This window comes from Populus alba, chromosome 13 (assembly GCF_005239225.2).
Source record: "Populus alba chromosome 13, ASM523922v2, whole genome shotgun sequence".
In the NCBI taxonomy this organism is placed as follows: Eukaryota; Viridiplantae; Streptophyta; class Magnoliopsida; order Malpighiales; family Salicaceae; genus Populus; species Populus alba.
This window is the reverse complement of record NC_133296.1, coordinates 8,577,284-8,601,424: the sequence shown is the minus strand read 5'-3', so window position 1 is coordinate 8,601,424 and position 24,141 is coordinate 8,577,284. Positions and strand designations below refer to the sequence as shown.

Sequence of the window (24,141 nt, the reverse complement as noted above, 5' to 3'; positions counted from 1 at the left end):
CATAGCATGCCATTGTTTCTAAACCCAAATCATTTAATATATATATATTTTTTATATTTTAAAAAAAATTTAATTTTAACCCGAGTACGGAATATTATATTGCAAAATTTGTGCTTACACAGTACGCACGCTTCTTTTCTACTTAGGGATCTTTTCTGAATGCCAGATCTCTTGCTACCTCTCCCCCGTCTGTCTCTGCTTTCTTTCGTAGAGATCTCGCTAGTTGTAGACTTTTCGATTTCCTTCCGATCCAAAATCCCATATTGCCTGCTCGCTGATGGGGTTTCGTTCAAACCCTAGGTTTCTCTTTGTAGCTGCTGCTGCTGCTTTTCTTCTACTATTCTCCTTCTCTTACATCACTGCTGCTCAGGTCTGTTACTTCTGATCCGTATTTTTTTTATAATTTTTGTCCGTATATGTTTTTTTTTTTTCTTGTGATATGATTTATTATAGGCAGATGGGGTGGAAAATGAGGGAGATGAATCAAGATCCTTTCAAGATCTCGGCCGCCGTGGCATGGTATTTATTCCTACTACCATTTTGTTTCTTTTTAAGAAAACCTATTTTTGGTCATACACTCATTTATGGATGCAGATTGTTACAAATGGCGGTGATGCCAAATCTGTTCTTAAATTGGACTCTGGTCTTGGACTTTTTGATGCATTCTTTGCTAGCTTCTCAATGATTATGGTTAGCGAGGTCTGTGCTATCTACTCGTCTTACTTATTTTTTAGATTAACCAGGGAAGAAACGCAATTGTTATTATCATGTTTTTCTGATTTGTGCTCGGCTGTATCTTCTTAACTTTTCTCGGCATTGATTTTGTGAAATGTTTCTATTGCTTGACTTTTATGGTGCTTGCTAGATTGGAGATGAGACTTTTATAATAGCAGCTCTTATGGCAATGCGACACCCTAAATCTACTGTTTTGTCTGGTGCACTCACTGCATTGATTGTTATGACAGTAAGTTATCTGGTTAATTGTTTCAGTTTCTACTTCAACCAAAGAACTCTACCTTTTCTTTGTTTCACATCTTTTTTATCCCCTTCTTTCTTCTGACATTGCAAAGTGATTGGATAGCATTGAATGGATTGTCCAGCAACTACACTGCACTTTTCTTATTCTCAATGTTGTGAAGATTAAAGCTGTTGTGCTATCATTTAGGTACTTTCTACTGGACTGGGTAGGATTGTGCCAAATTTGATATCAAGAAAGCATACAAATAGTGCAGCCACAAGTACGTATTATATAAATTACATTTATTTATTCCTGCTCAGATACCAGTTGCTATATCTTCTTTTTATTATTCTTCTTCCCTAGGAAATGCCTTCCATGCTGCAATTTGTTTGCAGTTTTAAGCTTCTTTAGTCCATAGCTTTAGGGAGGTCGGTGAACTAGGACAATCTATATGTTCTATTATCTGCATTTTATTATTTTCTCCTGTTTTGGACCATGAAAGATCTTCTGCCTTGTTCAGTCTGTTCCCGTTTCTTGCCCTATCTTAAGTTTAAGGGGTAAGGCAGATCTGGGTTGAAGTCAAATATGACTAACGTGTCCATTCTAGGAGGAAATACTCATGAATACTGGCAATTGAGATACCTGGTTGTAGTTCCAGTAAGTTCCAGGCAGGATTCAAATAGGATTATTGCAAAACATTCTATCAAACCTAGGAAGGCTAATAGTTGGTAGTTGGTGTTTAGTTTCTGTCTTGAATTTAAGTTCTAGATGTATGTGCCACATTTTATTTTCAGAATCTCAGTTTTAGTCTTTGCCCATATATCAAAACTGCCCTGGCTCGTATTCTAATTCTTCATATTTAGAAAGAATTCTGAAAACTGGATGATTTATTCAGAGATAGATAGAGTGGATGTCCCATTGAATGATACAGATGTTGCCTGTGAGTGAGGAGAAACAGTACTAAGTTTGGCCTGTCATTCCTTGTTAAAACACCATTTGAAACTTGTTAATTTTGACCTTTAAGAAAACCCCGTCTAGTTTAGCAAGACATCCATTGAAAACATGTAGTTTCCAAAACTAAATTAAATCCTAAGCATTCATTATTAGAAGATTTAAATACTTCTCTACAAAAATGGGATTAAAATAATTTCAGTGCACTGTTTGGTTCTTAAATACATTCACTTGGAACACTATGCTAGCATATGAAAGTATGAATAGATATGTGCATGGAAGGATCATTGGTAAGCAATTGTTTAACTTGATGGGGGCAGGGATGTCATTTAGTCACTCCATCAAGAAATATGTTATCAATGTACTGTTTCTTTGTTGTTAGTTACTTAAATGGGATCATTTTCTCTAGTCTTATGATCATGATAAATATAGGAAGAATAGCTTTCATTTTGACCTTAAATGGTTGCAAATCTTCTTGTCAGGTTTCACCTTTTGGACTCTCATGTTCTGTAACATGTGGAACCAGGGTTGGAAATTTTTGGGTTGTGTTTACTTGTGGGAGCTTGTCTAGTTTTCTTTGAAAAATATTTTAGAAAATAGAAAACTATAAAAACACATTTACTAATTTAAAATGAAATCTATTTTGTTGAAAACACTTTTTTTTTCTCCTTTTCTCCAATTTCTGGAGAAATTGAAAAACACCAAAAAGTTGTTTTTCCAAATTCTCCACTGTAAAAAACAAGGGTCTTGTTTGGTTCACTAAATTTTCATGTCTATTTCTTTTATTATCTAAATGTAAGTCTTAACAATACCCTTGTTTTCCATTTTATAAAATTTGAGTTCAATAAACATGTTTCCACAATTTTCCATAGAAAAATCATTTTAAAATAAATAAGAAAACTAGAGATGGAAACTACAAAGTTATTTTCTGAAAGTAAACATGATCTTGGTAGTACAAAAATGTCACCTCAACAACAGAATCTTATAAATTATTGGAATAAGGAGTTTGATGCCTGCCTTGTTATAATCTATATTGGAACTAAACAACAGTGAAATTTCCACAAGAATAAAAATAAATTAATGTTGACTTGAATAGTCTTCATGGTACAAAGTTTGTACCCGATCATCTTTGTGGTTTAATTCTGTTGTAGAAAGTGCTACAAGCAAATTTTTAACTGGTGCCCTTATCAACTACAAGGAAAATTATGTTTGAAATTGCAGCCCTTTGATGATTTCCATATATTTTTAAAAATATCTAAGAATTCAAAGAGTTGACTATAATTGAATAAATGTTTCAAGGGGACCTCTGTCAGTTGCATGGTCAGATTCCATGAGTTGGATAAATAATGTACATGGTGGAATTTAGTCCCACAGGTAGAGTAAATCTGAATGTCAATAGCTTTTGGTGTCCTTTTATATAAACTGTACCTGTCATCATCATTAACAGTGTCAATAAAACATAGAAATCTTAGTTTGACTTCTGACTTCATATTTCACTTTCACATGGTAAATGGAATTTGGCTAATCTTATTTGTGTGCTAGAATCAGGTTCAGATGCTGTTTGGTAGTGTGGCTGCGGGTGAGGTTCACCCGCAGCCACACATTAACCTCACCCGCAGCCACACATTTTAATGTTTGGTAAACCAGGCAAAATCAGTTTTGCTTGATAGGGCCCACATCATTTCTGCTGGCTAGCCTCAGGAATGGAGAAGCAGCATTTTGCTGCTTCTCGTGGGTATTAACAGTGGAGCCATGCTCCACTGTCGCCATGCCTCCACTTTTTTTTTTTTTTTAATTTTTTTTCAAATCAATGGGAAAAGTTAAGTTTTTTTTTTTTTTTTTTTGAAAAAACCAATGAGCAAAGTTTAATTCCCCCCCCCCCCCCAAAAAAAAAAAAACCAGTGCAGTTAATCGTGAATAATATTTTTTTTGTTTTTTTTTTAAATTAGTTTAAGGTGAATTAAATTCACTCGTACTGTAATCTCAATTTTATTCCTGATAATATTTTACCTAATTTTATTGTACGCTCAAAAAATCATGGAAACTGTAGTTCTTGTCGAATAACTTTTGTATGTAATGAAATTGTAATTTTTTTTTTAAAAAATTGTGTTTTACTCGAAAAACTAGTATTTAATATTATTTAATAACACTATTTGATGATGTAATAAAAAAATAATAAAAAATATTTGATATTAATATTATTTATTTCATGATGTAATAACAGTAGTTAAATCTATAATATTTAAATTAAAAATCATTAATATATATATATATATTAATTATTTTATAACCTCAATTTGAAAAACATTTTTTTAACCAAACACATTAAACTACTTTTTGTTCAATTTCAATTTCAACCACAGTTTTAACCAAACATATATTGTTTTAAACCAACCTCAACTAAAAGTACTTTTTATAAAACAACTTTTTTAAAACCATAACCACAACAGCAACCGCAATACCAAACATTATGAAAACTAACCATTCTATTCTTTCCATATGCAGTTCTGTATGCATTTTTTGGCCTTCGGTTGCTTTACATTGCCTGGAGATCAGATTCAAAATCATCCCAGAAGAAAGAAATGGAGGAGGTATGTTTTTCCTTTTCTTAAATCTATTTTCTTCTCCTATTAAATGTCTAAATTGAAGATGCATTTTCTTTCATTGCTGTTAAATAAATAATATCTCCTGTCAAACAAAAGAGAGTTTAAGATTCTTAGAGCTCTCATTTCTGGTTTGGGATGTCTATGTGAATGTGTAATTGATGATAGGATGGTTAGCATGTTTAATCTGTGGGGTTATATTCCCCCCCTCTCTCTTTAATGCTTTGATAGGCTTTGGGCACATTGGTAAACCGTGTCTTTATCATAATATCACTATGATCTGCTGGTTTAGCCAAGTTGCTATTACATTCCTGATCATCACCAGTCTTCTGATCCAACTTTTTTCACTTCTTTTCTTCACCTGTTTTTTTTTTTTGTAAAAGTTAATATTGCCTTGTTTTTGCCCTGTTTTATCTCTCTCTAAAAGTTCTCTATGCCATGGGGTCATGAACTGTCCGCATTCTTTCTTAATATATGATCTGTTTGTGTAATTTATGTAGTTTTATTAATTTGATTATTTGAGGCTCCTAGCATGGTGATACTTTATTGTGATTTCTTTTCAAAAGAAATTCTTTAGATATTTTTTGAAGCTTAAAATTTGTTTCCCTTCTCTCTGCATTGGCCTTTCCTGAGATGGTATTACCTATATCTTGAAGCTGTGCATTGTGTTCAGGTAGAAGAAAAACTCGAGTCTGGGCAAGGGAAAACATCCTTCCGCCGTTTCTTTTCAAGATTTTGTACACCAATATTTTTGGAGGTATGTGTAATGCCTCATGCTTGTTCATCATTCTGGTCTCATGAAGTATTTCACATTCTTTAACGTGTTATATAGTGATGGGATTTTGCAATGCCGGTCCTTTTGCCACTCTGTATTTAAGTATGATGATAACTGCCTAAGATTATGTTTGTTTTAGGTATTTCTGTTATCATTTTCCTGACAGAATCTCAGCAGAAGCATTTTTGTTTCTCTTTACAGTCATTTATTTTAACGTTTCTAGCTGAGTGGGGAGACCGTAGCCAGATTGCTACAATTGCTGTAAGTTCATTTTCCGATTCTTGTGTTCTTATAGAAATTATAGTGGCATGGCTAAGTTATAATTGCTCCTTTGGCCATGTGACATTTTATTTGTTGTTTTCTTGTGCTGATTGGTCATTTGAGTACTTGGTTTCCCTTTCATATTCTGTAAATTAGGATTTTACTCCTTGAATGATTGTTGCAATAGGATTTTGAGCCTTCTCTCTTATTGTAGAAAAATAATTTCATTAAGAAAATTGAATATAATAAAAAAATGGAGGTTTGTGACATCCATGCTAAGAACAAGAAAATTTCTTCATTATAAAAAGCTCTCCAATCTTTCTATGCTATACGGATACTCTAGTGATTCTCATGGTAGAGCTCCCCTAATGAAAATTCAAGAAACCACATTCTCCCAAAACCGCTGTAAAGGTAAATGTTTTTTGCGACAAGGCACTATTTAGGACGATTTGTTTTTTTTTGATCTTTGGTCTCTCCAGTTTTGTATCCTAGACTTTCATTTGCGTAGTATGGTTACTGTTACAGCATATCATTGAAGTAAATATCATAAACCATCATACCTGTTGGCGGCGAGTCCTGATTAGCTGGTAGTATGTATGGGCTTTGATACACCTCACTCCAAATGAAATTCACATGTGATATATACACCTTTGTCTTCCAAGTTTTTTGCAAAATGGCTTAAAAGCAATAAAATAACTTTCTTCTAGAAATTTGTGCTTAGCTGCTAACTACCAACCTAACTATCCATATCCATGTGAAGTACAAGAGAGCAGTAATGAGGCAGCTGAATTTAGCCTTTTAGGCTGTCATGTCTGTTGCTTCCTAGTTTTGTAGAGAGTTCAATAAAGCTTTTGTTAGGTCTTGTAATGAGTTTTTTAGTCATTTTGTTGGATGTAATAGGATTTTGTGTTTGTGCATGCTAGGTTCTTGAGAGTTTTGTCTAAACAGTGCAATATTTATATTAGTGCAGTCTTGTGTAATTATCAAAAAAGAAAAAAGAAAAAAGAAAAAAGAAAAGAAAAGTCCTGGGTAGGCAAGTTGTCAAACCCCCTTAAATTGTGTTCTTTATAATGCTGTGCTTTTTACAATTTGCCTAACATGCAGTATCGGAACGAAGGTTTGGTTTGTTGTAACAAGATTTTGGACTTGTAGTCTTCAAATGCGAATACCCCATTATCCACTTGATTTCATGGTTCCTCCTTCGATGTGTGCATTCTATCTATACAATTTTTTTTATGCATCTGACTTGCATGTGTTAGTGAGTTAGTTTGAAGTTGGAACACACAGGAATTCATAAGCTCAAAAGCAGCTATGAATATATTGCATGAAAGATCAAAATGGTTCCCCATAATTATGATGTCTGCTATTTGCTTTGCTTAGCCAGAGTGATTTGAAGGGGAAGATACTGTGATTAGCAAGCAATTGTGTTCTTTCCATTTTTATTATCTAGTGATGAGTGCAATTGTTTTGGTAGAATATCAAACATGATTTATCTTCATGTTGCTGGGTGTTTTATGTTACTGTAGTCTCAAATTGCAATTTTATAGAAGCCAGGTATTCTGTCGCTGTCTTGTAAATTTTTGACAAGAATTTCCGGTCCTGCAGTTGGCAACACACAAAAATGCTGTCGGTGTAGCTGTGGGGGCTACTTTGGGACACACTATCTGCACTTCCCTGGCAGTAGTGGGTGGAAGCATGCTAGCATCTAAGATCTCACAAGGGACAGTTGCTACGATTGGAGGCTTACTTTTCCTTTGCTTTTCCTTGTCGTCTTATTTCTATCCTCCTCTATAAGTGATAATGTAGGCAAACCTGATATACATCTTTTTTTTTTTTTTTGAAGTGTCGACGCTCTTTTTATTTTTTCTCGAAACAAGCACAATGCTAACTGGTTGACTCCAGACAGATGTTATTCTTTTGTACAATTAGCATATATGTCAAATGTTTCTTCAATTTTACTTGTGAACACATTGATACTTGTTCAAGCAAAATTGTCCATTTCCTATGTAGCTTATGTTTTACTTGGTTATAATTTCCTTCAGTCTTTCCTCGTGAATCTCGTCGAAGAGAAGAGAGTTCTAGTAGAGAATCCCCTCATGAGAGTGTCCTTGAGTGTATTATTTCAAGATTTGATTTTTTTTTTTTTTACAATGTAAAATAGTATTTCATTAATACCAGAGTACAAATTAACAAATACGTGAAAGGAGAACGTGGTGTCGGTGTAATTTTCTTGAACTGTTATTTATTTTCTTCTCAATCTCTATTTTCATTATCAATTGCACCCCCTTATCTATGAAATTGGTTACTGATTTTTTATGGTTTGTTATGGGCAAAAAAAACTTTAGAAGACATAGTATCAAAGTGTAAAACATGGAAAAATGTGCTGGTCAAATTAAAATTAGCACGATAAAGTTTGGTCATTTTGATCCTTTTATTTTCACTTTCCTTCTACTTTAGTCTCTTTAGCTTATTGAAATTTCATTTTGTTTCATAACTTTTTTTCATTTTATTTTTCAATTCTTTGTGTTGGACTAGATATTATGACGATCACTCTCTTTTGTAACCTTTTTTTTTTTTTTTATTATTTAGAGGGAAAAAAAGGTCTAAAATAAGATATGAGTTGTAATAGAGTTGCTATTTAGTATTATAGGTTATCAGAATCTTAACTGGTTTTTCAGAGTTCCAAGTAAAAAATTAGTTATATTAAAGGGAAGATATTATCATCATAGAACATCTTACATGAGTTAAGTTGTATTGCAATGTGTTTTTTTTTTTTTTTTTTTTTTTTTTATTTAGAGGGGAAAAGAGGTCTAAAATAAGTTATAAGTTGTAATAGAGTTGCTATCTAGTATTATGGTTATTAGAATCTTAACTGGTTTTTCAAAGTTCCAAGTAAAATACTAGTTATACTAAAGGAAAGATGTTATCACTATTAAACATCTTACATAAGGTAAGCTGCATTGCTATTTTTTTTTTTTTTTGTAATATGTTTAAGATGCTTATATACCAAGGGTCTATCTATACTGGTGTATGAATACCTATGTTTAAGATGCTTATAAACTAAGGGTCTATCTATACTAGTGTATGAATACCTATGGTTGAAGATTGGTTTTAAAAAAGGGAATTAGATCTAAGGGTAATTGCTACCAAATTACTTGTAATAACTCATTTAATTAAGGAATAATAAGTGAATGATCACACATGGATGTGTTATTCATGATCGAGGCTTATGACTTGTAGAGGTTTTTCTAACATCATTAGTAAATACCATGATAGGCCTATGTGGGGTCATGTTGACCCGATCCTAAAACTTAAAGCTTAACCAAGATTCTAGGATAACAACTTGTGACAAATTCATTTGTCCTAATAGAGAATCACAAGCAATTTTGCTAAATGATTTATGTACCTTGTATTCAAATAGTGTCCATTGGTAGTTCATATAACTGGAGGTATCTAAAACCAAATGTTTTTTTTATTAGATTAAAAGTTGTGTAATTTCAAGATAACGACCAATGATGCCTTATTTATCATGAAGTGTATTGTTATGTTAGTTATTTATTGTTTCCTTTTCTTATTATGTTGCCCCAATCAATTTCTATACATATTGGTTGTGAGGACTCATTTATGCATAGATATTGCTAGTAGACTCATTCAAGGTCAAAATTCTTATCATTGTTGTTAGTTAATCGTTATTTGAAAGAAAAGGACATTTATAAATGAATGCATCGACCAACTTGTTACCTCTAATTGACACTTAAGAGTAGAAACCTATGAGGGTTCATTTATCTTAGGAATCTTTGATTGATATTTGACCGACAAGGCTAATGTATCTTAAAAGGAAAACTTCATTTTTGGAAACCTAAGCAAAATGGAAATTCTACCTCAACCAACACCAAACATAATGACCAATGTATTGTTTTAGGATTAAGGCAACTATAACACTTAAGAGGGTGGGGGGGTGAATTAGGTGTATCATTAATATTGACAAATAATACAAATTAATTCAAAAAATCACACTAAAAACAATAACCAGAAATATAATTAAAGTACTTAAAATAAATAGATAAGGGAGATAATTTGTAAACTTGATTTTTAACATTATTTGATAAGTTTACATCTACACCTCAAGTACCAATCCGTACTTGAGTTTTGTATTATTTTACTTGCTCAAGTTGTAGAGTACAATATCTATTTGATGAATCCATATCAAGATTTTTATACTACGTGAAGATATTCTCTATTCAAGATTTCTCTCCTACTTGAAGATATTCCCTTTTAAGATTGACCGACTCAAATTAGTGAAGTCAATCGATTGAATGGTTCGTGCAGAATTCCTAGGTGTTCATCCTGGATGAGCAAGCAGTTGATCGATTCATTTGGTCAAGCCAAACAGTCGATTGGTTCAGGTAGAATTCTAGATTTATCAGTTTTGACCTAGGTGAATTTTTAGAACCGTTTATCATGTTTTTAATTAATCATTTTAAATGTATGCATAGTGAATGTGTGTGCATTCATTTTAATTTGTGCTATCAAGATGTGATATACAAATTTAGATAAAGCTCTAAATTTATTATGAAATTTTAATTTTAAGTTTTCAATATGCTTCTTGGACTTCTTCTTTATTTCTTTAATGAAATCCTTCATGCTTGTTGATATGATGTTTGTATAAAGTTGTTTAAAATTTGTTTTCATCCAAGCATATTATTAGTCCAATTTTCATATTATTTTTTTTATCATAAATAATAAATAAAAACATAAGTAAATGTGTGACCTAAAGATCAACAATTTTCCTTATTTTGATGATGACAATTAATGTGTAAAATCCCAAAACAAATGATGAATGATGAAATGAAATAAAATTAAATACAAAATAAATAAATATAATAATTAAGAAATCAAATGAGAAAAATATGAAAGACATAAGGAGTGTGACTCCAATTGTAAAGAAAAGAAAAGAAAAGGGGCCAATGTGTAATTAGAAAGAATAGAGCTATAAATACCCCATTTCTTCCTCTTTCATGGCCAACTAAACACCATAGAAAAAGGGGGGAGAGTGCATATTTTGCTTCATCAAAAGAGAGGAGAAAACATTGAATCTCCTAAAACTATACAAACCTAAGACCCTTAAGTAGAGAGGACACCCATTAACAAGGACTTTAACAAGGAAAATGAGTGAAGAAATTGGAGAAAAAAAATGGAAGAGGGATGACTGCATCCAAGAGAGGAGGTCAAAACTCTTTAACTAAATTGAAGTGAAATTCTGAAATTTCTCAAGGTATGGACACTAGACTTAATGGTTAAAAACACTTTAACAATTAATTAAGAATTATGCACCAGTTTTAGATTTTATAAATTAGGGTTCTTTAGTGAAAATTTGAGGGAAGCGCATAAATTATTATAATAAAGTTAGTTGAGCTAACATAAGATGTTCTGAACATGAAAAACATACAAAATTGTTAAAGAAAAATCATTAACTCAAAGGCTTGAGTGGCCAACCATGTGAGGATTGAATGAGGGAAGAAGGGAATTCTGAAATTTATGTTGATGAACACTTATAGTATATATATGATGAGAACAATGAGTGAATGAAGCAAGAAAAAATTGAATAGAAAGAAAAAAGGAACCCTTAGGTCCTTCAGGCCAAGTTTAGCTAAGAGTCAACTGAGGGGAGGGAAGAATAATTTTGGTTTATTGTATGACTTTGATGCATTAATTAATTGTAGTGGAAAGCTCATTAATAGGGAAAAGTGTGAAAACAAACTTGATAATAGGGGACATAATGAGTTTGATGGTGTTATATGAAGCGAAGACAAAATTATTAACCATGGGTATAACTCATGATTTTAGCATGGGAGAAATCATAAAATGTAGGAAAACATAGAAAATAAATGTCGTAGAAGAAAAAGAGAAGGGAGGTTGGCAAAAAACTCACTTAAGAATTGCTGATGAAATCTGAAAAGATTCATCACTCCTTTTCTAGAAGGGATTCGAGCATCAGAAATTATAGCCTGGGATGTTAGCTTTCCAACAAATCCGACCTTACTTGATTTGGAGCTCTAGAGCTCCAGATATAGGTAAATATATGAGGAAATGTTGAGTTGTCGCTCCTACTGGCAGATTCAGCGAGATTGATAAAATGGGGAAGTTTAGCTGCAATAGGGGCAGAACTCAGTTTCCTTCCCACCAGAATTTTATAACGTCATCCCTTGAAACCGAAATGGAATAAACCACATTTGAAAATGAATTTGATAATATGCGTAATGATTTAAGATAACAAAATGCAAAGAGTAAATGTTGTTGTTGTTGCCTTGCTATTTATGAAATGTAAATTGAACATGAACTAATGTGGTGTACTTGTGGATTTAAGAGGAACCACGAGAGGAGTACAACAACAGCAAGGGAGCGCAAATCAAGCATCAATGGTAGGTAGGTGTTTCACATCTATACTCTCCTTAGTTAATAGTGAAATTAATATTCTATTTTATTTTAGAATTTGACACTTGGGAATAAAGTTAAAGAAAGGAAAGATATGTTCAAATGGACGTGGATTGGAATATGATTTTGGTTGTAGACTTATGAACTTCAATTTCAAATAATGAACTATAATGATGAACCCAAAACAACTACCTCTGAATTTGATTAGTCGATCTCGAATAAGGGCGGCTAATGATGTTACCAAGATTTGTTAACATCAACATGAACTTGATGGAAATATAACGAATGTTGAACTTGATTAACTATTTGGGTCAATAATAGTTAGTGATACTGATGGACAATGTCGGTATCGGCAAACCTATGATAATTTGATTAGCTTCCCAATAAAGAAGCTAATGATGTCAAGAGACCTTGGCATCGACATTTCCAGAAAAACCTCCAAGGTGAGGCGGACAAGAATTGATTGACTATTTCAGGTTGGAAAAAGTTAATGGCACCGACTGGTTAAGTTGGTGTCGACATTACCAAGGATATGATTAGTTGATTCGGGAGAGGACAACTAATGACACTAATAGAAATAGAAATTATTAGTGTCGGCATTAATCTCCTTAAATTTGGTGTAGAGTAGTAAGATGGGTGTATTGATTGGTATTTAAAAGTGTATTTTTATCAAAGTTTTATATTATCATTTTGCACTTGAAGTATCAATAACTCCTTAACTAAAACATGTTTTGTAATAACATACCTAATAATATAAGATACCTTTAATTTATGGTAAATGTTCATCTTAAATGCAGGCCTATCACATAAATGAAAGGATTGATTGATGAGTTCAAGTATTGAAATTGAAAGGACAAAGAGAGGGTCAAACTTAGAAAAAAGATGTTAGTGCAGTCCAAACTAGAACACTGTTCGGTAATTGGGTTATATCTCGAGTTCTAGATGTCCAAATGACCTAAAAGTTTTGGAAAGATTCGTTAAGATATAGGCCTAGAACTTTCATGTGGCAGTCCAAGATTTAAAAAGGTCGTTTTCAAGTCCAAATTATAGCAACAACGAAGAAGTCCGAATATGTCCTACAACCCAGACACTATTCAGTGTTCAACCTATATCTCAAGTTCTAGAAGTCCAAATGACCTCAATTTTTTTTCCTGGAAAGATAAGAAAATTTCCTATAACTTTCATGAGAATGTGATTCCAGTTTTGATACTAGCAATGACGTTTTATTCAGACAAGAAGATAAGGATTTTCACCAAGTCAAGAGTTGGCCACCCACTTAATAATTAGTCATCAAATCAATAGTTCCAAATTTTGACCTATAAAAAGAGGCATTTGCCATGCATTTAGGGGCTTGATTGTTTAGATCAAGAACTTGCTCTTGCTCTCTCTCTCTCTTTATATTTTTTCTAATTCTTAAGTTTTGCTTTCATTAATATCATGTTTATGCTTTTCATTTCCATTCCTTCACTTAGTTAACTTGTATCTTATTTATGTTTTTATTTTGTTTATTTATGTTTCTCTTCTTCATTATGTTTATCTAAGTTTATTATGTCAAGGTGAAAAGCTTACACTAATGGTGTAAGAATAAGTATAGTGCAAACTCAACATAGACCTTAATGTTTAATATTAACATGTCTTATCTTTTTATCTTACTAATTCTTAATACCTTGCTTGTTAAATGGTTAATCTAGATTTGTGTTGCATAACACTTGGTACTACAAATGCTTGGCAATCTGATAGCCCAACCGTATGGTATTACCTACACCTGTGCTATGAAAGGAACTTGATTTGTTGTTAACATAAGTTAGCATCATTAATTCCTGACAATATTTAAAAGTTTGGTGTTACTTAAATAAGATAATTAATATGATCATGTTAACAATTTATAATGAGCTATTAATGACAAATCATCTGATCGGAACCTCCTTTGTGTGTGGTTTTCAGTTGAATAATAAAAGTTTATACTGTACTTTTTTGAAATACCATTAGTGGATCCTCTAACCTTGACATTTGTTTTTATAATTGTTTAATCCTTACATTAATCTTCCATCTCAAAGTTCTCATCAACTTCTTCTTCATTATTATTGTTGTTGTTGTTGTTGTTGTTGTTGTTGTTGTTGTATTATTGTTGTCTATAATTTATACAATTAACCTCCCTGTGGTTCGACTACGGTCTTGCCAGGTTATTTATTACTTCGACACTCTTACACTTGGGAGAATAATTAAATCTTTTGGTCGTGTCATGTACTCGGTGAAAAACAATGGATAATAGTAGAAAAAAGAAAAACCATAAGTGGGTTGTGGAATGATAGGCTCTAGATGTAGTAAAGAAAAAGTTAAGTGTGGGTTTCCAAGACAACTATGATTGTGTATTATCAAGTAGGTATTATATATCTAGATACATGTATTGGCGACTCTTCCTCATCTCTACTGTATTTTCACTCACTTTTAATATAATTATTTTCATATTTTGATGTTGCAGGTCCTTCACATTTATGCCAAGAGTAGTGTCGTAAGTTTCTAGTTCTTTTTGTATGAATTAGGAAATTAGCATTTCTAGTTTCTTTTGTATGAATTAGGAATGAAATGAATGCCAATTTATTTTACCCCAAGTAATTATATGACTCGAATTGTATTAGTATGCTTTTATATTAATCATCGAGACTTAAGATTCTTACTATTTTCTACTTGTAATATTAATGTTGCTATCCATATTTAACTACCATCTCGTATGTGTTTGTAAATGAAAAGGAAACAAAAAAGAATATGTGAGCTATTATGCTAATGACTAGTAATGATTTTGGTTGCGATGCAATATGAATATGTTATGATTGCGGAATGAATATAAAACGTGTGCAGGATTTGGTTCCTTCAATATGAATGTTGACTAACTAAGAAAATTGGTCTTACTTAATTTTAAGTTATAGAACTTTAGTTATGGGTCATCAACCAATACTGGGTCATGGTAGACCCAATAGGCGAGAAGTTTTGATTTGTTGACGAATAATTTTGGGTGTTTTGAGGGGGGTTCTCCTCCTTTCAAGAGACTTGTAGCCTAGTGTAGTAGCTTTCTAATGAGATGACCTCACTTGAAACGGAGTCCTATAACTCTGGATGTCATAACCCAATTATGGGTTATTCCCTAAAATTTACTTTTTTTCAAAATAAAAAAAATAAAAAAATAATAATAAAGACTGGCAACGTGGAGAAAGCAGGCTGGGAAATCAAGTTGTAATTTTTTGAGGAAATTCAAGGCCTAATTGTACACAATTATGCCCAAAAATGAAAAAAAAAATGCAAATTCAAGGTCAAATTAAATGATTATTGGACGAATTTGTATAAAAAATAAGTGCAATGACATAATTAAATTTTTAATGGGCCAATTTGATTTGATCATGGGCCAAATTGAATGATTTAATTAAGTGCAAGGACTTAATTATACTTTAAATGAGTCAAATTAATTTTATTTGGGACTTAATTGGTGAAAAATTAATTTTGGTAGCCTAATTTGGCCTTAATTGATAAGATTGGGATTTTAAAAGACCAAATGTAATTTTTTTTTCCAAGTTAATTGATTGAAATCAAGGGCAAAATTGCAAGAAAATTGAAGTTTTGGGTTCAATTAGCGGTTAAATTGAAGAAATTGATAGCCAAGGATATTTTTGTAAAATGCACCAAACGATAAGGGTGAAATTGACAAAAAACCGGGGGTGACTTTGAAGAAATTGAAAGTTTAATGGTCAATTATGGGTTAAATTGACAAAATCCGAGACCAAGGGCCATATTGCGATAGGTGCGTAACTTTAGGGTTTCAATTGAAGTTCATCAAGGGCTTAATTGCATTAATTTCAAAGTTTAGGGTCAATTTTGGGTTTAATTAAAACAAATTGAAAGACAGAGGACTTCATTAAACTTCGGCAAAATCCCTATTCAAATGCAAAACAATGTTGTTTTGAGTATTAAAAAAAATAAAGACCACACGACGCGTCGTCTGGTCACTGTTCATTATCTTATTCTTTTACCCGAAAGAAACTACTTGGGTACCTACTTTGCAGGTGCATTTAATGCACCTAACGTCCACCAAATTTAACCAAACATGCACGAAAATGATCTTCTATAGTTCCTCTACAACGCCATGTGAATAGTTCAATCTGAATGACAAACATTCGGTGTCGGCCTAAACATGCCCCTTAAGGCAATTTGTTTTACAGAATTGACAACTCAGGATGCCTACTTTGAGCCAATGGTTGGGATCCTTTCAAACCGAATCAAGGGCTGAAATTTTTCCCCGGTGCAGACAAGATTATCCTCTTCCACCATCTATAAATAGAGGCAGAGTTGATGGCCTGAAGGAGGATAAAATTAGGTCCAAATATTGCAAAAAACCAGCCTCCCCCCTGTTTCCATTTTCCTTCTTTCCCTGTCAGCCTTCTGCAACTCTCTCCACCCCTTCCATAGCTGCCTTCTTCGGCTACAATGCCAATAAACCCAACCTATACACCACCACGAACACCAGCTCCACCATATGAAGCCATCACAACCACCAAGCAGCCACCACGACCCTCTTTTTCTTCTCCTTCCGGCATTTCTTTCCCCTTTGCGAACTTCATCTTCTTGTACAGTAGTAACTTTGGCGGCCAAGCTCTCCATCAACGCTGCCTCAACCTCTCGTCAGCCACCTAGACAATGGCTACTTCTCCTCCGCCAGGTTGCCCTTCATTTTTTCTTTGCAATGTCTCCAACTATTTAGTTGCATGCAGAACGTGAACAATAAGTTCACGTTGTGCAAAATGATTAACATTTGGGATGGGATAGACCCGTACCAGCCCAAAAAAGTGAATAAAAAGTTTTGATGGGCCGAGAATGGCCCGACCAGTTTGGTCCAATCTCGGCCCACCCAACCTTTCTTGGGCTGAGTCCATGTATATATATATATATATACGAAAAATTTCAAAAATCCTTTAAAAAGAACTGTGATTTTCTCAAATATTTTTCAACCAATTTTGCAAAATATCGGGTTGTATATTTACACTGTAAAATACAAATCCGGTATTAAAATACCTGGTTTTCTCCAAAATGTTTTTTTTTTAAATCAAACATTTTCATAAAGAAAAAAAATATTTTGCATACAGCCAAATCTTAATTTTTTTCCAAGAATATTTTTCATAAAAAAAAACCAAAAATTGCATCTTTTTCATTTTTTAAAAAATGGATATCGTAACTAGTTTATGATTATCCATTAAGATTTGCCCAAAATATCAAAGCCTTTTTCCAATCTTTTTATAGTCCAAATGTAGACTTTAATATCTAGGGGTGTAAAATTACACGATAAAATACACCTTCAAGTATTAAAGATACAAGATGTAAATAAATACAATGCTAAAATTCAAACTTTAGAACGGTTATGGTTTAACCCGATAAGATAGAGACTCTCTCATGAAGAGAGATCGGCCTTGAACCTTAGAAAAGACCAACAAATAGAAACCCAATTTAGAAAAAAAAATCAAGCAACAATGCAGGTTACCTTAGATTGGGTGCACTAGGGGTGATGCATATTCCCCTTGCACAATCAATCCCTTACTCAGACTCTCGCAGACCATAGGTTCCTCGTGACCATAATATTAGGTGGTGACTCCTGAACATTAATCATAATTTTATTATTGAATCCAAAACCCTTTCCAACACACAACACCTCACACAGGAGGCGCGACAAAGAGCCTCTGCCGTTGCCATACAACATCGCCCCCACGACACCGAATATAGTCAAAACCCTAAGGAGACGTCAAATGCGACCTCTGCTGCCAGATTTGAAAAGTCGCTAAAACGACTATTTAGACGTGTTAAGGGTGAAAATTAGTTCATTTTCCTTTAGGAAACCTATGATATTACATCTTAGCTATCAAAAGAAACAAGCCATGTTCAAATTGGAAATTTGTAATGATTGTCGCAGGGGCGTGAGCGCCGACGTGACGTCGTTTGGCGACGACAAAGGCTTTCTGTCGTGCCTCTTGTGTGAGTTGTTATGTGTTGTGAAGGGTTTTTTTTTTATTTAATCATAAAATGGTTACGATATTCATTTTTAATTATTTTTTTAAACATGAAAAAGATGCATTTTTTGTTTTTTTATGAAAAATATGCTTGGAAACATTTTAGGACTTGGTCGTATGCAACAAAATATTTTTTTCTTTCTGAAAATATTTTGAATTTTTTTTGAAATATTTTGGAGAAAACCGGATATTTTAATACCGGATTTGTATTTTACAGTGTAAATATACAACTTAATATTAGGTAAAATAGGTAGAAAAATATTTGAGAAAATCATAATTTTTTTAAAATGTTTTTTTTTTCAATTGTTTTTGGATTTTTTTTTTTAAAATAGGGGTTGGGCCGGATCTAGCCCAACCATTTGGGCTAGGCTAGAACTGGCCCGACCCGGCCCTAAGCCATGTTAATTATTCTGCCATTGCATACAGAAATGAATTCTACATACATCAAGCTCAGTAAAGGAGGAGGCAACGCAAGGAGTAGAAAGTTGCCTAGCTTGGAGGTCTCGGACACGATGAGGATGTCTGGCCAGTGGCTCGGGAGGCTTCGGCTAAGGTCAGGGTAGCCGAAGTCGGTTGTGGAAGGAAGAAGAAAAAGTTGCAGAGGAGAGAGAAAGGCTGGAAGGAGAAGAGAGAGAGCCACGATGGAAGCTTGGTGGTCGGTTGGGGGTTGTGTTGGCTTCTTGTGGTGGAGCTAGTGGTGGCTCCGATTTGTGGTTGGAACGGCGAGGAGAGAGAGGGAGAGAAAAAACTACAGACGGGGTAGAGAGGCTGGTTTTCGGCCGACTTTGGACCCGATTTTCTTCTCCTTTAGGTCATCAACATAGCCCCTATTTATAGGCGGCGGAAGAGGGTAATCTCATCTATATCAGGGTAAATTTTTAGCCCTTGATTTAATTGGGAAGGATACCAACCATTGGTTCAAAGTAGCCTCCCTGAGTTGTCAAATCTGCAGGAAAAAGCTGTCTCAGTTGACCTCTTTACATCGTCGTCGGTGTCGTTGTGTTGTCATTCATCCTGAAACTTTCACATGCGGTTGTGGAGAAATTGCAGGGGATCACTTTCATGTAAGTTTTGTTCAATTTGATGGAGAAATGAAGCATTAAATGCACATACAAAGTAGGCACCTAGCCAACGTTTTTTGGGCAAAAGAAGAAGACAATGAACAATGAATAGACGACGCGTTATCTGGTCATCTTCTTCTTGTTTTTTTTTTTAAAAAAAAAAATACTCAAAACAATGCCATTTTGAGATTGAATTAGGGATTTAAACTGATTTTCAATTTAGTCCTCAAACTTTCAATTGCTTTTAATTGAACCCCTAATTAACCCTAAACTTTTGATTTAATGCAATTAAGCCCCTGATGAACTTCAATTGGAACCCCGAAGTTACACTCCTTTTACTATATGGTCCTTGGTCTTGAAATTTGTCAATTTAACCCCTAATTGACCATTAAACTTTTATTTATTCAATTTTGCCCTTGTGTTTTGTCAATTAAACTCCTATAGTTTGGCACCTTTTACGAATTGGTCTTTGGCTGCAAATTTTATCAATTTAACCCCTAATTGACTCCGAAACTTCAATTTTCTTCCAATTTTGCCCCTGATTTCAATCAATTAACTTGGTAAAAATTAAATGTGGTCTCTTAAAATTTCAATATTCTCAATTAAGCCCAAATTAGGCTCCCAAACTTAATTTTTCACCAATTAAGCCCCAAATAAAATTAATTTGACTCATTTAAAGTATAATTAAGTCTTTTCACTTAATTAAATCCTTCAATTGGACCCAAATTAATTATTAAACATAATTATAATTTAATTTGTCCCATGATTAAATCATATTGGCCTATTAAAAATTTAATTATATCCTTGAACTTAATTTTTATGCAAATTCATCCAATAATAATTTGTATTTTTTCTCCATTTTTGGTCATAATGAGGTACAATTAGGCCTTAAATTTCCTCTAAAAATTGTAGCTTGATTACCCAGCCTGCTTTCTCCGCGTAAAAATATGATTTTTTAGGGAATAACCCAAAATTGGATTATGACAATGATAACTTGTTCGAACAAAGAATGACAATATTAATGGGTGAAACTGGCATGGACTAACATACATTTAGTTTATGTTAATCACCATGCATCGATGCCTATGGGGCATGGACTAGCATACATTTAGTATATGTTAGGATCCCGGGGAAAGGGATCACCATGCATTAATGCCTATGGGGCATGGATTAAGATACGTTTAGTGTATGTTAGGATCCAGGGTAAAGGTATCACCATGTATCAGCTAGCATACATTTAGTGTATGTTAGGATCCCGGGTAAGGGGATCACCATGCATCGACTATCATACATTTTGTGTATTTTAGGGACCCAAGTAAAGGGATCCTTATGCATCGACGCCTACAAGGTGATGATGATACTAGTGAAATTGGTATCAACAATGTGTTAGGTAGAAATAGTTATGGTTGATCTTATGGAATCTTGAATGGAAATTGAAAATGGAAGATGAAACGGTTTTAGTAGTTGAATGAGAAAGAATTCCAGTGAAAACAAAAAGGGAGATGTGCATAGAATATGAATACATGTTTGCCTTTTTAAATTGTTGGACATTTGTGTTACTATTCTTATTGTGATATTCATATTTCAATAATATGTATTTTGTTTCAGGACCATCTCATGCACGAAAGGAGTAGATCATAACTTTTGTTCACTTTTTGTTTATTTAGTTTTAGGGAGTACATCATTATATTTTGAAATATTAAGACATTTATATAACTTAATTTGTATAATTGATGTTTAAACTTAACTTTATAACTCATATAATTATGTTCCAAGTATGCTTGTTTATCTTATGTATTCCTCTATAATGATATTTGTTGTTCAATGTATGTTATACTTATTATGGTTGTGATGATGATGATGTTTGTGGGATTGAGACCCAAGATGATTGGGTTGTGATTGAGTTATGAGATGTGAGATATTAGAAGCGTAAACAGGGTATATGTCAATATTTTAGGACCTCTCGGTATAGGGGAGACTTTGCCGAAATTTCAATAGACTTTTATATGAGAACTACATAAAAAAAAATTATCTGTATGCTTACGTACCAAATCATAGTAAACTATAAATGCATATGAAAGTGTGGGGCGCTACAACAAGTCAATTGAAGGGAAAAAAAAACAATTCTAACTAATTTCCAAAACACAAAAGTGTAATGCCATAAACTATGATGTAATATTTGTGGATAAAATTCACTACAAAGAAATATTTATTTTATTATTGTGATAATAATTGATATTATTGTGTTGTGCGTGCATCTATTAATTTAAGTATTTGCAGGATGGTATGATTAAAACCACTGTGTTCTCTAGTTTGATTAACATTTGGTTTGCTTGCTACCTCAACTTGATGCATGTTGTAGTGGATATTAATAGTGCCTTGGATTCTATGTTTCTATTTGTTGGTTATTTGCTGGCCATGCTAAGTATTGTGCTCCATTCTTTGGTTGTTGCTGGCCTATGCTAGAAATATTATATGCTATGTTTTTATTATGGTTCTCTCCTTGTGTATTGAAGGCTGCAGGTTGTTGTCTACAATAGTCCTAGCTAGTTGATGGGTAGTACTGTTACTTTATTTTGTCTTTTTGGTTATTTTGTTTGGTGTTAGGTTGGGCACCTCCTCTCTAAATAGGTACCCCATGTAACCAATGTTTGTCTCCTCCTTTGGTTTGTAGCTCATTTTTAGATGAGCTTGAAGTAATTATTTTGTTAGGGAGCCTGTTCCCTTTTGTACATCTCTGTACATGAACTTGCTGGTCCCCCAGCTTGTTTTATTTTGATCTTTTAAATATACTTACACTTTAATAATAAAAAAAAAAATAGTGTTTGTAGGATGGATATATAAGAAATACTTTTTTTTGTTGAAAAGCTGAGACAATTGTCCATAACTTTCATGAAGACTATGTGCTCGAATTCTGATGTTAACAATAACATTTTGACCAACCAACAATGTCAATAACCAGCCACCAAGTCAATGGTTGGTTACTAACTAAATAGTTAGTCATTTAATCAATAGTTTTGAATTTTAGCCTATAGAAAGAGGTATTTGCCATGTATTTAGGCATCTTGTTGTTCAGATCAATATCATTTTCTTGCTTTCTCTATTTGTAATGTTAAAGTTTTCTTTCATGCTATATTAATATCTTGTTTATACTTTTTCATTTTCTTTCATATACTTAGTTAACTTATATCATATTCATGATCTTATCTTGTTTATTCATGTTTCTCTTCTTCATAATGTTTAGCTAAGTTTATTATGTTAAGGTAAAAATGTTTCACTAGTGGTGTTAGAATAAGTATAATATAAACTCAACATGGTCAATACTCATATTCAAGAAAGTTTGCTATTAACATGTCTTATCTTTTTTATCGTATTCACTCTTAATACCTTGCTTGTTAAATGATTAATCTAGATTTATGTTGTACAACACTTGGTATAATAAATGCTTCATCCTTTATAGTCTTTGGCCAACATCATTGTTTTAGGAGGAACTTGATTTGTTGTTAATATATGTTAGCATCATGAATGCCTGACAATATTTAAAAGTATGGTGTTACTAAAATAAAATAATTAATATAATCATGTTAAAAATTTATAATGAACTATTAAGGATAAATCATCTGATTTGAACCTTTTTTGTGTATAGTTTTCAGTTGAGTAATAAAAAGATTCTATACTATGTTTATTTGAAATACTGTTAGTGGATCCTCTAACCTTTAAAATTGTTTTATCTTTGTTTAAATCCTTACATCAATATCACATATCAAAAGATCTCTTCAACTTCTTTTCATTTATAATTTATAATTTATATAGTTCACCTCATTGTGGTTCTACCCTGATCTTGTCGAGTTATTCATTTCTTCAACACTCCTGCATTTGGGATAAGACATCAATCTTTTGATCGTGTTAGTTCTCTCTAGAACAATTCATAGTGTTCATTACACACGGGTATACAAACGGGTTATGGCTGTCGGTATATTACAGAGGTGATGAGAACTGTTCCTCTTTTCCCTAGCACTGTTCATGGTGTTCATTACACACGGGTATATAGGTAAGCTGTGTTCGTCGGTATATTCCAAAGACGATGGGAACTATTCCCCTTCCCAAGTTGGTGATGCCAATTAAAGGTTTTAATGTTTTCAACAAAATCATTGACGAAATGAGATTTCCAACACACTAACAATTAATGCTCTTGCTGATTGAGGTACATGTTTTTACATGTTTCCTAACAGAATCACAAATGGAATGGGAATTCTAATGCGCTAGTAACTAAAGCATTTCTGACCGTGGTACACATTTCTGACTGTGGACTATTTACTATTTTACTAACAAAATAATAGACAAAATTAAAAAAAGTAGAAGGGTTTTTGAAATTTTTAGTGCGGCTAAAAAATTTCAATTTGACTTTACAAATAGAATCACCAAAGGAATATTTAAAAATAATAATATTTAATTTTCCATTGAGAATTTCGTTCGTAAAACCTAAAATAAAAGCTCCATGGGTGTAGCATACCTTTATTTTATTTTTTGTTTCTCTTGACTTAGAAACTTAGTTCTTCTTTCCTACTCTCTATGGTCTGCTCTTTTATTCTATCACTTAAGCATTAAGGCTAGAAATCAAACTTCCTTTCTCTCAACACAATCAACAGGTATTTGTGGGTTAATTTTTTGAAGTGTTTTTTTATGTTTTTTAACAATGTATTTTTTTTTTATATCACACCTAGTTCAAGTCCGAAATTAAGCATGCTATTAAGGTAATATTTTTTTATTCCTTATTCCTTATTTGTTTTGGCATTATTTTTTCTATTTTCTCTTTGTTTATGTTCAATTATTTGTTCTTTATAATCTTATGAAGAGGCAACTAAGGCATATGTATTGACTCACGACGTTGCCTCATCAAGAGTGATGCCACAACATAAAGGGGGTCCCTTCACTGCAGGGTTCATTCACCAACAAATACGAGGCGTAGTGGAATAATGACCTTTTAATGTAAATTTATCTTGCTTTCACAACGACATATTTAATAATTTTTTAACAAATAATATTTCAT

The 24,141-nt window shown here is 32.9% G+C and overlaps 1 protein-coding gene across 1 annotated transcript; it reads left to right on the top strand.

The window, feature by feature from the left end:
- Positions 1 to 115: 115 nt before the first annotated feature.
- Positions 116 to 7,516, top strand: LOC118040621 (GDT1-like protein 4). Its single transcript, XM_035047592.2, has 9 exons — positions 116 to 370; positions 454 to 519; positions 595 to 699; positions 866 to 964; positions 1,166 to 1,238; positions 4,415 to 4,500; positions 5,186 to 5,269; positions 5,489 to 5,548; positions 7,154 to 7,516. Exons 1-9 carry the CDS (start codon positions 278 to 280, stop codon positions 7,340 to 7,342), a joined length of 855 nt encoding a protein of 284 aa, XP_034903483.1. The 5' UTR covers positions 116 to 277; the 3' UTR covers positions 7,343 to 7,516.
- Positions 7,517 to 24,141: the final 16,625 nt, after the last annotated feature.